Raw genomic sequence first — 14,033 nt, forward strand, 5'->3', positions numbered from 1 at the left:
TAAGATTTGCAACAAACCACCTGTCCAGGAGCAGCTCATATGAAGAAGGTGCCGAGTTCGACCTGCCAGTCTTGAGCAACTGGCCTTTCCCATGGATGGGACTGTCCTTGAATGGGTGGCCAAATGAATGTTTCTTCAACATACTTTTCACGAGAATCTGTCAGCGAAAACAAAATTGCTTATTAAGCAGTTTTTACACATTAAAATCACGTGTAAGAGCAATCGTTTTTAACTATCTTAATCTAGAACCTGAATACTTATAACCATATTTAGAAAATATATATAAAAAAAAAAAAAGAGAATTGAATTCCACGCCGTTTCCTTTCTGTTAAATGTTTACTTATCGTCTTTCCTTAAGGGAAGTATGTGCTTTCCTAACTCCAAACACAAGATGGTCCAGATTTTAGCAGACCAGAAAGGACATTGGCATCATAAATTGCGGAATGTCCCAAAAGAGTCAGGTTAAAAATGGACATTGGCTCGGGCTCCATTTGAAATTTCCAAAAACTGTGGGAAGGTTCACATTGACTTGTAAGGGAAGTTAGGAAGTGAAGGTTATAAAAAATTTATTAAATTTACAAGAAACCGGTTTACTTATTAAGAAAATTAACACGCAAATTAAATAAAAATGCTAATTTGTGAATTAATTACGAAACTAATATAAATACATTTTGTGCCACTGGGCGAATAATAATACACGTAAAGTCAATTAAGACAATATTAAAATAAGATTACGTATACTAGAAAACGTACATTTCAAGAGTAAAAAAAAAAAAGATAGATAGATAATTCGAAATAGCGAATTCCTAATCGCTGTATTAAATAAATAAAACTAATCGTGGTAAGGACGCTTAATTTGAGTTAAGCTGGCACTTAATAAGAAAAGGAACAAGTTGGTTAATGTATGCATTTCAGCGCGTTAATAAATAGTAATAATTCATGATTTACATATAAAAACAAACAAATTGTTGTGCACGAAGCGAAAGCAGTTCGTTCCTGCGCACCTGTCCATTCATTCCTTCAATCACGCACAGCTACAAACATCCAGAGCTTCAGCCATAATATAGGTCATAGGATATAAAGATAGCCTATGTAATATGTATGAAAAAAAAAATAAATAATTGTAGCATTTCTATTGGTCCAATTTTAATGAAATTTGGAACGGCTCGACAAAATTTTCTAAAAAGTCTAAATATAAAATTTTATGAAAATCCATCAGTGGAATCGAGTTATTACATGCGACAGACAGAAATGACAAAGACGATACACACTTTATGCATATATGCTAACTTGCCTAAAATCGTATAAAACAGAAATTGTGCACGCAGGGTTTCTGTAGGTGCTATTACTAAATGTAGCATGATTACATTCCAACAAAGTTAACTCAATTGCAGCTCAAGATTTTTTTTTTATGAAAACCCCAAACACGAGAGGTATTAGAACCTATAGTACTTAGTACCGTGCCCGTGCTTGGGTTGGAGGTTGAGAAGACGAAAGAAGATATTTGTTGACATTGGACTTGAACTTCTGTAGATTGTAATTTTCAGGAAATACGTATGAAGGAAGGTTGTTCCAGAAAACGGCAGTTGAATGAATAAATGAGGAAGATGAAAAGTTGGTTCTGTGAGTTTGAAGTTGGACAGTAAATGGATGTTGGCTGGTGGCGGCACGTGTTCGGATTGTTTTGAAAGAGAGAGCGGGAATTATAGAATCCAATTCAAAAGAACAGTGCCCATGGAAGTATCTGTAGAAGAGGCATGCAGCAGAAACAGTGCGTCTATGAGAAAGCGAGTGGAGAGACTCTGTTAGAGATGAATTATTAATTAACCTAACTGCCCTCTTCTGAATGGAATCAAGAAGTTTGAGAGAGGTTTTGGGGGTACCACCCTAGATGTGGGAACAATATTCCATGGAAGAGCGGATTTGCGATTTATACAGAGTGAGCAGCTGTTTGAAAGAAAAGTAACGCCGAGAGCGAAAGAGAAAACCAAATTAAATTTTTTAGATGCAGAGGAAGCTATATTTGTAATGTGCTTGTGCCAAGAGAGATTAGAAGTCAGGGTAATCCCCAAAAGAGATATATCATTTTGCCTAGAAATCGGAGTGTCAGCGAAGATAAGTATAGGAGCTGAAGAAACCTTTTTGCGAGGTATAAGACAGAACTGAGTTTTAAAACGATTGAAATCATCTCTTTTTTTATTATTATTTTTTTATTTATTAAAGAAGCGGTCCCAACCAGCTATCCTGGCAACACCACCATTTATCGACATAAATTTTTTTTTTTTTTTTTTTTTGTTATTTGGTTTTTAGGAGCATTAGCAACTAAGGCCATATTTCTCCGAGGATATGCGGTGGTCAATCTCTGACTTTTCCGCATCCTCCATATTTGATGGTCACGGGCTCGAACCCCGGTCTAATCAAGAAGCGTGTGCTACGCACTGCTGCTCCTGCCCAACTGGCTACGGAGGCGCCCATCGACGTAATACTCTACAGGGAATTTCTAGCATAACATATACCACCACATGGAGATGGCCAGGGATCGTCTGCCAGAGTACGAATAATACCAAAACAGCATCAATCGTCTACCAGCGTGCTGATAACAAAATACACAGCATCAATATAATACCAATTTGGAGGCTATGTCAGTTCGTATTTCAATGAAACAGCGAATACGGCATGGACACAGTATATTTGTTAGGCGGTTCCTGTGGTTTCTCACAAATCCAATTCAAGTATTCTGTGATGATGCACAACTTTGCAAAGCCAATCGGTGTGGGTTGTGTGAGTAGTGTGTTTGTGTTGTTCGACTGGTCTCTTAGTTACCAGGAGGCACGATCACCAGGAAATAACCTCCCGGCATCAGTCCACGGCACGGAGAACCGGACCAGGGACAGTAGAAAAACACCTATCGGGCTGCCTGCACTCTTGCATTAGCGAGAGCGAAGGGAGCCAGCAGAAAGGAGCATTTTACAGAAAGGATTTATTTTATTTATTTATTTCGTATGATGTGATCAATACACGAAGGAACCAGTTTTTTCTTGCTTCCTTCGTGTATCGTGGCCGGGATATCCACCCAACCGGTTGGTTCGGCACCATCGTGATATCCAGCCCGAGGCGGGAATCGAACCCGCGACCTTTGGGTTGCCAGGCAGGCACTTTACCTACCCGGCTAGCCCGGTTGGCACAGAAAAGATGAAGGCAAGGAATGCATAAAGAGGCCGCAGAGCGGAAGGCACCCCCAAGGTGAAAACAAAGGAGGGGGAAAATGCTTAGTTCAAGATGGGGATTTCCCTAGAGAAGGGACGTGGGTTGGGGAAGGCAAGAGAAAATGCAAAAACGTGAGCAGAAGTTCTGCCTGCTGGGAGGAGTCATCTGGGAATTTGGGGTTTTGGCTGAATTTGACTATGGACGAATTGATTCATTGGTGCTGGAGACTTGTCTGATGGAATTATCAGGGTGGTGTGCAGCAGAGGCTTCAAATCTCAACAGGGTATTTCCTAGTTAGCTGGAAGAAGTGTGTATAATGGTGCTTTCAGATCAGTGCCGTCATTCCTATCAGGAGGATATCCAGGTGGGTGTTCATTCAGTTCTGGTTGTGGCGGGTGATGAGGGAAGAGCAGGTACGAGAAGAGACAGAGCGGTTTCAGGAATGTCTGGTCTGGATGTCTCATTTATAGGATAGATGATACCAGCAGAGAGATGACGTGGAGAGATGATACCAGCAGCAGATGTGATACTTCTTGAAGACTGCAGAGGCACAGCTGCTAAAAGCTAAAACGCTTCTTTTGAACCTAACAGTTTGCTTTCCGGACTGAGTGTGGTTAAATTTAGATCCAGTAATTGGTAATTACTGGATCTAAATTGATTAGTTAAGTCCATGTAGAGGTTACACGTGTGCATTATGTGGTACCAGTCCTCCGCATTCAAAATGTGCATCATTTATAACCCCAAAGTCCTGAAGTCGCTTTTTGAATGACTCATGTCATGTAAGAAGAAAGGTAGCATGTACATTAGGGAAGAACCAGTCAAGTCGTTGTTTGTTGAGGTGGGAGACACTAGACAGAAATAGCTTGGTAGTGCTGCCTTTGGAATCATCTCAATGGATTTGCCAGAGGGAGAAAAAAGTTCCTGCCAAGTACACCGGAATTCTTGTTTTGGATCTGCATCGACAAGAGTTTTTATCTCGAAGAATTCAGCTTCTTTGTTCTTTCTGGTAGCATGAGAAAGCCTTGTGAAGGCCTCTTGGAGGTCAAGGGGAATATAGCCTGTCAATGCTTGTAGTGCTGCTGTTGATGTCATTCTACATGCCCGAGTCATTTTTCATAACATCAACCGTTGTATTTGCAGGATTAGGTTCCTAGTTCTGATGATGGACAAACGATGGAACCATACGGCAGCGCCGTATGTTACGATCGATACAAAGACAGCTGAATAAAGAAAGTAGAGTGCACGTTCCTTAAGGCACAGTCTTTGAGGGTGAAGCGAACAAGCATACTGATGTAAATTTTGGCATTCTGTTTCATGGACTTTAGAAGTGGCGTGAAAGTTCTGCGATCATCTATGGTAACACCTAAATATTTGAATGAACGTTGATTCTTTAGTGCCTGTCCTTTATAACGAATAGTTCGTGAACTGCAGCTTATTCTATTCAGCCCAAACCGATAGAGCATTCAAGACGTTGTTGCTCTGATCTCAATAGCAGTACGAGTAGGCTTTCTACAAAGATAACGGGTCATCTGCATATGAGATGCTGTGTGCTATGGGGGAAGTCCCGCAAGAGGCATTCATCCAGAATCATATTCCAAACAGCTGGCCCCAGAACAGAGCCCTGGGGGCAGTCTCTGGTAAGTTGGCGGGCGATACTATACGGCATCAATATCTTTTCCCCACTGGAGAATTATTTATTTCCATTTTTTAATAAAGGTATCTTTCTCTCAAAACGTTAATTGTCAGCACACCAGCCAAACAAACAAGCAAAAAAAAAAAGTAAACAGCACAGAATGGGATGAAAAAAAAGACCAAGATCTCTTAACATTAGCGGAGGCATATGATGCAAGGAAGCAAGCTTATAACAGCATCAGCCAAAAAAAAAAAAAAAAACCCTTCCCGTTTTACCCATCCATTCACTCCAAACGTTCGTCTAGTTCAGCCTTGAATTTATTTAAACTGTCAACTTCCATGACAGATAGAAATTTGTTCCAGCAATCAACCACCGCTGGCTAAAGGCAAATTTCCGCACATATATTCTACAGCTGTCTTTCCTCAGTTTGAATTTATGTCCCCTCAGGCGCGGAATCTGAGCAAGAGAAAGAATCCCATCAGCACTGAGCTTGCTCAACCCATTCAAGGCCTTATATACCTCAATCAGATCACCTCGCAGGTGTCTAGTCTCCAGATGCTGCAACTTGCAGAACTTAAAGCCTTTCTTCGTAAACGCACCCCTTTGTTCCTCTCACCAATCTTGTTGCCCTTCTCTGTACTCGTTCTAGCAACTCTACATCCTTCCTAAAATGAGGTCTACAGATCTGTATGCAGTACTCAAGGCGTGGCCTGATAATTGCCTTATACAAGGGGATAAGCACCTCCTTATCTCTGCTAGCAAAATTCCTATATATCATTGACAAAACCCCATAAGCTACTCTTGCACCCTGTCTGCACTGCTCAGAAAACTTCATATTTGACTGCACAATTACCCCAAGATCTTTTTCATTCTCCACTAGTTGAGTGTAGTACTGCACAGTTGGTGTGTTACTCTGGGATTACTGCTACCCACATGCAGCACTTTGCATTTATCAATGTAAAACTTCAGTTGCCAACTCTCGGCCATTATTTTCAACTTTTCCAGATCCAGTTGCAGTACGATACTAATATTACTGTCATTAACAACCCTACCAACACAGATATGGTCTGCAAATGAGTGAATATAAGCACCGTATTTACAACAAATACATAATTGAAATGTATTTGCGGCCAGTGTAAAATTGCCTCGGGGGACCGGATGCGGCCCGCGGGCAGCCAGTTTGAGACCACTGGTCTAGATGATCCTGCAGTGCTTCTTTAACAAGTGACTCCGTTATTTTCCCTGGAACAGAAGTCAAACTAACAGGTCTGTAATTACTTGTGTCACCTTTTGATCCCTCTTTGAGAATTGGGGAGGCATCTGCACATCTCCAGTCCATGGGGACCTCCTGAGTCCAAGGATGCCTTCATAATCATGGCTAAGGGCCTACTTACTTCCTTTGCTGCCTCCTTTAATAAAACTGGATCGATTCCATCCACCCCAGGTGCCTTCTTTACGTTTAACGTCAACTATTTCTCCTCCAATTTGCTCTCAGTCATTACAAAATCATTTAACTCCCTGTTAGAATTTGATAAACTTCTGGCATTCCTCTCCTTGAATAACTCCTCATGTGTTAATGTAGATGCAACATACTCATTCAGTCTGTCAGCTACCTGAGCAGAATCATCAACAATCGAACCGTCGATATCAAGAGGGCCAATCAAATTGGCCCACTTGATATCGATGGTTCGATTGTCCTTCCTTCTAGAGTTTATATAAGTAAAGAACTTTTTGCTGTTTTTCTTTGCATCCCTTGCCAAAGATTTCTCGTAATCTGCCGTCGCCTGCCCAACCTCCTTTGTGACTTTATTACAGACTAGCTTATATCTACCATAGGCATCTGTGTCTCCTGATAATTTATATGCATCCCATGCATTTTTCTTCTCTGCCCCGAGTCTCATTAGTTCATCTGACATCCATTTAGGCCTAAACCTTGAACGGTATTTCTTAATTAGTACGAAAAGCCCAGTAGCTTCCAAGGTTAATTCCTTTAATACGTCGATTAAATGGAAACAAGTCTATTGATTTTAGATTTGGTAAAATGCCAAAATGATATATCACACTTGCATGCTCCAGTAAACCAAAATTAATTTACCAAAAATTACCAAGTCATTAAAATTATAAATAGCACTGCTATTATAAAAAATATTATTTTTGTTATAACTTTTAATGCATACGTACATCTTGATAATTACATCAATACGAACATTTACAATTCTTTTTGCATATTAGGTTTGTATCCTGATTAACTCATACGTTACAGATCTTTTATGGAAGTTCCTCTAATTTCCGCGTTGGGTTTTCTGACTAAGGTCTCTAGGTCCCTTTTCTGCCCTCTATTCACTTCCCATTAATTTAACTTAGCTATATTTTCTCCTAATGAGATTTGCGTGAAAATCGCGTCAGGTACTTATAACACAGCAGAAGTTAACTGTACGTGAGTGAATTGGTGTCACGAACGCGAACACACTTGGGGTAACCAGGCATGTACATCGAGAAACTCTGGCACTGTGCCATCACAAAACGGTGTAAATCTTGTCGATAGGTAGCAGTGATCGATCAAGAGAACAAATATGTCGACCTCGATCTGATTGCTATTGCCTGCCATGTTGCTGGCACCAACCGAGACCATCTTCTCAATTTCATTCATTGGTACCTGCATGCTGGATAAATAGACTCGTTTTACCTTCTTTTTTCCCTAATTGTCCGTATATTTGATATTATCTTGCTCAATTATGATCACATGCTGGGAATGACATAATTTGCAGTGGGAATTCCGAAAAGGGTGATAAATCATAAGATAAAACCTTACTGAGAAATATTAAGAACAACACCTTGACTCAAATATTTATTTATTATTATTTTTTGATAGAATTCATCCACACTTGAGTAATCCAAACTATTTAAGCTGAAATTTCCACGGCAGTACAATGTTAATGGATTGATTCATTACTTCGGAAAGAATTGAAATAGGGATGCTATTGGAGGGGAAAGATTTCTCTCTCTTTGGAATAGGATGGATATACTGGCTAATTTCCGTATTCCCAGAAAAATACAAGCAGAAGGGAGAACATCAAACCATGAAACAAAAATAAGTTAAGGCTAGATCACAATCTTTAAGAAAAAGGATAGACATTATCAGAAGACCTTTTTTAATACTAATATTAGGAATTTTCTGATATCTGTCTGTAGAAAACAGTGAGTCATTGCGATGTCTGGGAAACCAACAAAAGGTCTACCAAAATCATCGATGCGTGAGTGAATGCGTGTTAAGAGCCAAAGTAGCTAAGGCTATGAGACGGCAGCGTTAATTTCGTGTATTTTGTGGTGAATTTGTTTTGATGGACGGAGGAAAAAAAAAGCATGCAACATTCTCCTGAGACCGACTGGCTCAGCCACGTTGCGAAAAAAAAGTCATAAAAATTCCTCGCACCATTGACGGGATTCAAACCCAGACTTCTCTCATGTGGGGTGGGTAGGACGGATGATTATATCCACTAGGACAATCATCAGCGCAGGAATTCAATTAAATTAGTATAAGTGTATTTTTCTTTAGATGTGTTGCTAAACTTGAGCTAAGAACCAGGCTTGATCGTCATTTGAACAAGACTTTTTTTTTTTACATACTTTTAGACTTCTGCAGGCACTGTTTTTATGTGAAGAGTAAGTGTTTTATGATTACATTTATATCAACTGTTTGTTTCTTTTAACTAAATAATCAACAAGAAAAATTCACAGTTGATTATTCAGTTAAACAGCTTACCAAGGTATCCAACTTCGGAATGGTTCTAACACAGTGGTCGATGTCTTCTTGAGTAATCTCCACCAGGCTGCAGTTTTCTTCTTCAGTAGGCAAGGGACAAAGATCATCCCGTGTCACCCAAACATGGACCTAGAGTTTAAAAAAAAAAACAGCATTAAAATAGTTATCTCAATATATAAAAAAATTGCACAGTTTAAGACATTTCGATAGTAAATGTATATTGTGTTTTACATTACATCGAGTACATATAATAAACCATTTTCACCAAAAGTAAAGTGTTTAAGGAGGAAATCAGTTTTTTTGCAAAGCTTACGCGATGAAAGGTCAAGTTTTGTCTTATATTATTAATTGTATTCTTTGTTCAAGTTAAATTTATTCAAGACTTACAATTATTAATTGTAAGTCACGGTAGCCATTTTTCAGCAGAATAAATGATATTGTGATTAAGCCCGCTATTTTTTATTTTATTATTTTTTTTTTTTGGCTGGTGCAGCATAAGCCTCAGGCTTCCTTGCGCCATATGGCTAATAATAATAATACAATACGTCTAGTTCAGCCTTAAATTTATTTACGCTATCAATTTCAACAACAACAGAAATCTGTTCCAGCTATCAACTACCCACTGTCTAAAGGCAAACTTCCGCATATCTATTCTACAACAGTCTTTAATAATAATAATTATTATTATATTTCTGGGGAATAATAATTCTGGAGAAATATCTGGAGCAGTGAAGTAAGACATAACAGCAGAGCACCCTGGATGGAAGTAGAACGGAAGAAAACGAAGGACATACAAGAAATGAGAGAGTGGGAGATTCGAGAAGAAGTAAAACAGTCGATCAGGAACACCCACAACTGGCGAACCCCGGGAATTGATAACATCCACAACTACTGGTACAAGAAGCTCACCTGCACACACAAGCACCTAGCAGAGCAGTTCACTCGAATGATAAGGCACCCGGAGACAATCCCGAAGTTTCTCACAGAAGGAGTCACATATCTGAAGCCTGAAGACGAAGATACAAGAAACCCGGCGAAATACAGGCCAATCACATGCCTCCCAACGATGTACAAGATCCTGACCAGCTGCATAACTAAGAAGATATCAGACCACTCAGAGAGTCAGAACATAATGGCCGAACAGCAGAAAGGATGCAAGGGCCAATTAACCAGAGATTCCGCAGTTATGGAGCAAGCCTTCAAAGAAGCACCGCAACCTATACACGGCCTACATCGATTACCGCAAGGTCTTCGACTCCGTACCTCATAGCTGGCTAATAGAGACCCTGAAGATCTACAAGGTCAATCGGATAGAGACATACTTCCTAGGAGCAACAATGGCGAAATGGAGTACCACCATTAAGGTCGAGAACATCACAACCAGGCCAATCCCCATTAGAAGAGAAATATTTCAGGGAGATGCTCTGAGCCCACTATGGTTCTGTCTAGCACTCAACCCGCTATCCACCATGCTCAACGGCAGCAAGTATGGATATAACCTCAAAGGAAGAAAGAACCTGTACACCCTCACCCACCTGATATACATGGATGACATAAAGCTCTACGCGGCAACCGAGAAGCAACTCCAGCAACTATTCCGGATCACCGAAGAATTCAGCAAAGACATCAAGATGGAATCTGGTCTAGAAAAATGCAAGACCCACACACTGCACCAGGGGAAATTAGTTGACCGAAACTACCAGCTTCTGACTGGTAAAGAGATCGAAGGTATGACAGAAGGAGAGACGTACAAATACCTAGGGATGATGCAGGCTGAGCAGTTAGAGCACAAGGAAATCAAGAAGTGCCTGACCGAAAAATATCATCAGAGACTCAGAAGCCAGCTGAAAGCAAAATTGAACTGAGGGAACTCAGTTAAAGCCATAAACTCCTATGCAGCTCCAGTACCAACATACACATTCGGGGTCATAGATTGGACTAACACCGAGCTAGAAGATATCATGCGAAAGACAAGGACAATGATGACCAAGAGTCGCCAACACCACCCGAAGTCAGCAGTGGAGAGAATAGCAATACCTCAGAAAGAGGGAGGAAGGGGCCTGATAGACCTGATAGAACAACAGAAAACAGCGATAGTTAACCTGAAGGATTACTTCCAGAACAACACAGCACCACTCCACCAGGCCATAAGGAAGATAGATAAGTGGTATACCCCACTCATCCTATGCGAGAAAACCCCTCCCGCCCAGACAGTACAAGAAACGAAGTTAGAAAGATGGGCAAAGAAGACACTCCATGGCAGACACTACAATGACCTCCGTCAAGATCACATCGACACCACTGCTTCCAATGCATGGCTCGCAAGGGGAACGCTCTTCCCCGAGACTGAAGAATTCATGCTGGCCATCCAAGATCAGGTAATCAACACCAGAAAATATAAAAAAATACATCGCAAAGGAGCCTGGAATGTCAGATGCCACCTGGCCTCAGAAACGATCCAACACATCACCGCGGTGTGTAAAGTGATCAGCCAGACTGAGTACACTTATAGACACGACCAGGTTGCCAGTATAATACATCAGAAGCTAGCGAGGAAATACCAGTTGACCAAAGAAAGTGTACCATACTACAAGTACGAACCCCAGACAATACTAGAGACCCGAACCCACAAACTATACTGGGATCGCTCCATAATAACGGAGAAGATCATCCCGCACAACAGACCGGACATAACTCTTGTGGACAAGATGGAAAAGGCTACCTACTTTTTTTTTTTTTTTTACTTTACCTACCTGATTGACATAGCGGTGCCGAACACTAGTAATGTCCAGAAAACCCATGAGGAAAAAATTAGGAAGTACACGACCCGAGACATGAGATCAAGGAGATGTGGCATACGTCAGAAGTATCAACGATCCCAATCATCGTATCAACCACCGGTATGGTACCAAAGACTCTACATAGCAGCCTAGCAGCAATAGGTCTCCCAGAGAACACCTACAAGAAACTCCAGAAAGTCGCAATCCTGAACACCTGTAGGATAGTCAGAGAGTTCCTCGACCGACAGTAACACCAGACATTACAACCACCCTGTGCACTTGGTAGCAGTACCCGTCACAGAGTGGAACCCCCCAATCAGGGAGAAATAATATAAGAGCAACAACAATAATAATAATAAATGAATCTAGGGTAGTGTAATTAACATCGGTGTACCATGCCTACCATCTTGTCAAATTGAGATAAGATTGGCGAGCTACTTCTGCAATTGTTCTAGAGCTATCCACTCAGCAGATCTCAATGTGTGGCTGTCAAGCGGCAACTTTTATTTATTTATTTTTTATTTACAATCTATATTTGCCATTATGAGTTAAGTCGGCAGAGAATTTTCTGCCGTTAACAGTCAAGGCACGCTGGTCAATTAGTAACCTATCATTTTGGTACAAAACGAAAAGGTTACTTTCCCAATTGAAACACGATACAGAAAGCCCTTTTCTGATCATATGTTCACCACCATCATCATATGTTCCGATGAACATATGATGATGGTGGTGTTATTTGATGATGATATTCAGCATAAATTCAATATAAATGGTAGTACACTTAATTCGGTGGGCTCTGTCAAAGATCTCCGGCTGCTCTGGGTATAACCATTTGCAATAAACATTCCAAATACCACCTACACCTCTCAAGATGGTGAGTTTAAAAAGTGACATGGCAAATTTTCAAATACAATGTCAAACGCTCATTTGGTTTCACATTGGTTTCTATCACACTCCAATTTTGAATTAATCCCTACTTCTACCGCAGAGAGGATTTTTTTTTTTTTTTTGGTAGTTGTTGGCGCATCGGCTTCTGTGGCCATTGTGCACCTCCCAAGGTTTTTGCAGTACTTTGATCCAAGCCCGAGGCGGGATTCGAACCCGCGACCTTTGGGTTGCCAGCCAGGCACTTTACCCACCCGGCTAGCCCGGTCGGCCCGCAGAGAAGAAGTTAGAAAGTAGAGGAGCACCTCAAAATGCTTCAAGAACGGTATCGTCTTCTGCAGCCAAGACTATGACGAATTATATAGTAGAAGACATTAAGATCTTACGCTGTCAAAAATCCATAAACAAATATATAAGATATACATGTAAAAAACAATTTATGGCATGCTTTGACATGGATTGTTTTTAAATTGCATTCATGACACCTAAGTCAACTTTTATAAGAAAAATCAGACGAGGAGAACGGAAGATCATTAGCAGCTTTTTAAGATTTTTCTTTTTTATTAAATGCAGTACAGCTTAGAGAATATAAACCTTTTGATTTTTGTTCTCGGATGTCACAAAATGCACTCGACCTCCTTTCAACGTTCAGTTTTCTTTAGGCGGTTGATATCCTTTATTGTTTCATTTGATTTTTATTCTATATACTGTTTGTTTTATTGGATTCTTTACTTACTACAGTGATCCAGCCATGGGATCTGTAAGTCAACAGAAAATGCCTCAGTAACCCAAAAGCGGATCGCTTTGCATACCTCTCTAATAAATCGCTTGGGAAACACTTTGAATTAGTACATTGTGTGTAGAAATTGTGGATCCTAACCCCTAAGTTCTCCCTAGATGGAAGAGGAAACTTGATAAAAACCAGACAGTTTGCCTTATTTATATAGTAGATTAAGGACCAATTCAACAATTTTTTTTATTTTTCTTTACTTTCTGGTCCAAATATAACCTTAACTTTCCCTTGAAAGAAAGAGGTAGCTATTTGACTGAAAGGGGAGGGTTCAAAGAAAGTGATGAATTGATACAATAGATAGCAAGCTAAAAATCTGCGCCTGTCTAAACGCTTAAAGTTATTTTCAACGTTTTGGATCAATAACAACCGAATGAAAACTGACATTTTAAACGAACCTTAATTTCTGCCAGCGTTATCCTCATGTTAGGGTCTTTTTCCAGCATTCTTCTTAACAAATCCTTGACACTCTCACTCACGTCTGGCCTGTAAAAGAAAACGCATCTATTGTCAGGATCTTTGAAATTCCAACAGTCCAACTAATATGAGCAGAAAGACCAAAATCAAAGTATGTGAAAACTAAAATATGAAATATCTTGAGCTGAGAGTAATATTCAAAAACTGTCTGCACATTGGAAATCAGTATTAAAAAGCACACTAGTTCCGTCACATTTCATTGTTCAGTAAATTGTCAATCATGCTTGAATTGAAACGCAATGCGTATATTAATATCCAACTTGTTTTGATTGCTGTTTTTGTAATTATCTTTGATATTTTTCTCAAATGATATATAAAGAGCCTCTTATTATTCTTAATTTATTTTTTGCAATCCTTCTCGCACCTCGGGTTATACAAAGGAAGACAGCTCTAGTTTCCTACTTGCTATATATGAGACAATCGATGAGTCTGATTTTGTATCTGTTTGGCTTTCGATAACTGGAGTAAAAATTTTAAGAATTCTAATAACATATACTT

General features: G+C 39.9%; 1 protein-coding gene across 4 annotated transcripts in view; it reads right to left on the reverse strand.

The window, feature by feature from the left end:
• LOC150074938 (calcium/calmodulin-dependent protein kinase kinase 1-like) overlaps positions 1-14,033 on the reverse strand; it is a 261,753-nt gene that overhangs the window by 1,199 nt on the left and 246,521 nt on the right. For 3 of the 4 annotated variants that reach the window (XM_090389358.1, XM_090389357.1, XM_090389355.1), the window contains 3 exons: positions 13,457-13,544; positions 8,604-8,732; positions 18-157 (listed from right to left, as the gene is read on the reverse strand). In XM_090389358.1, coding sequence (XP_090245484.1) covers positions 18-157; positions 8,604-8,732; positions 13,457-13,544 — 357 coding nt within the window. The remainder of the gene's footprint in view (positions 1-17; positions 158-8,603; positions 8,733-13,456; positions 13,545-14,033) is intronic. The other variant, XM_090389356.1, reaches the window with a different exon arrangement.

The sequence above is a fragment of the Mastigoproctus giganteus genome, unplaced genomic scaffold, assembly GCF_048544385.1.
Source record: "Mastigoproctus giganteus isolate SK-2022 unplaced genomic scaffold, ASM4854438v1 scaffold_15, whole genome shotgun sequence".
NCBI lineage: Eukaryota > Metazoa > Arthropoda > Arachnida > Uropygi > Thelyphonidae > Mastigoproctus > Mastigoproctus giganteus.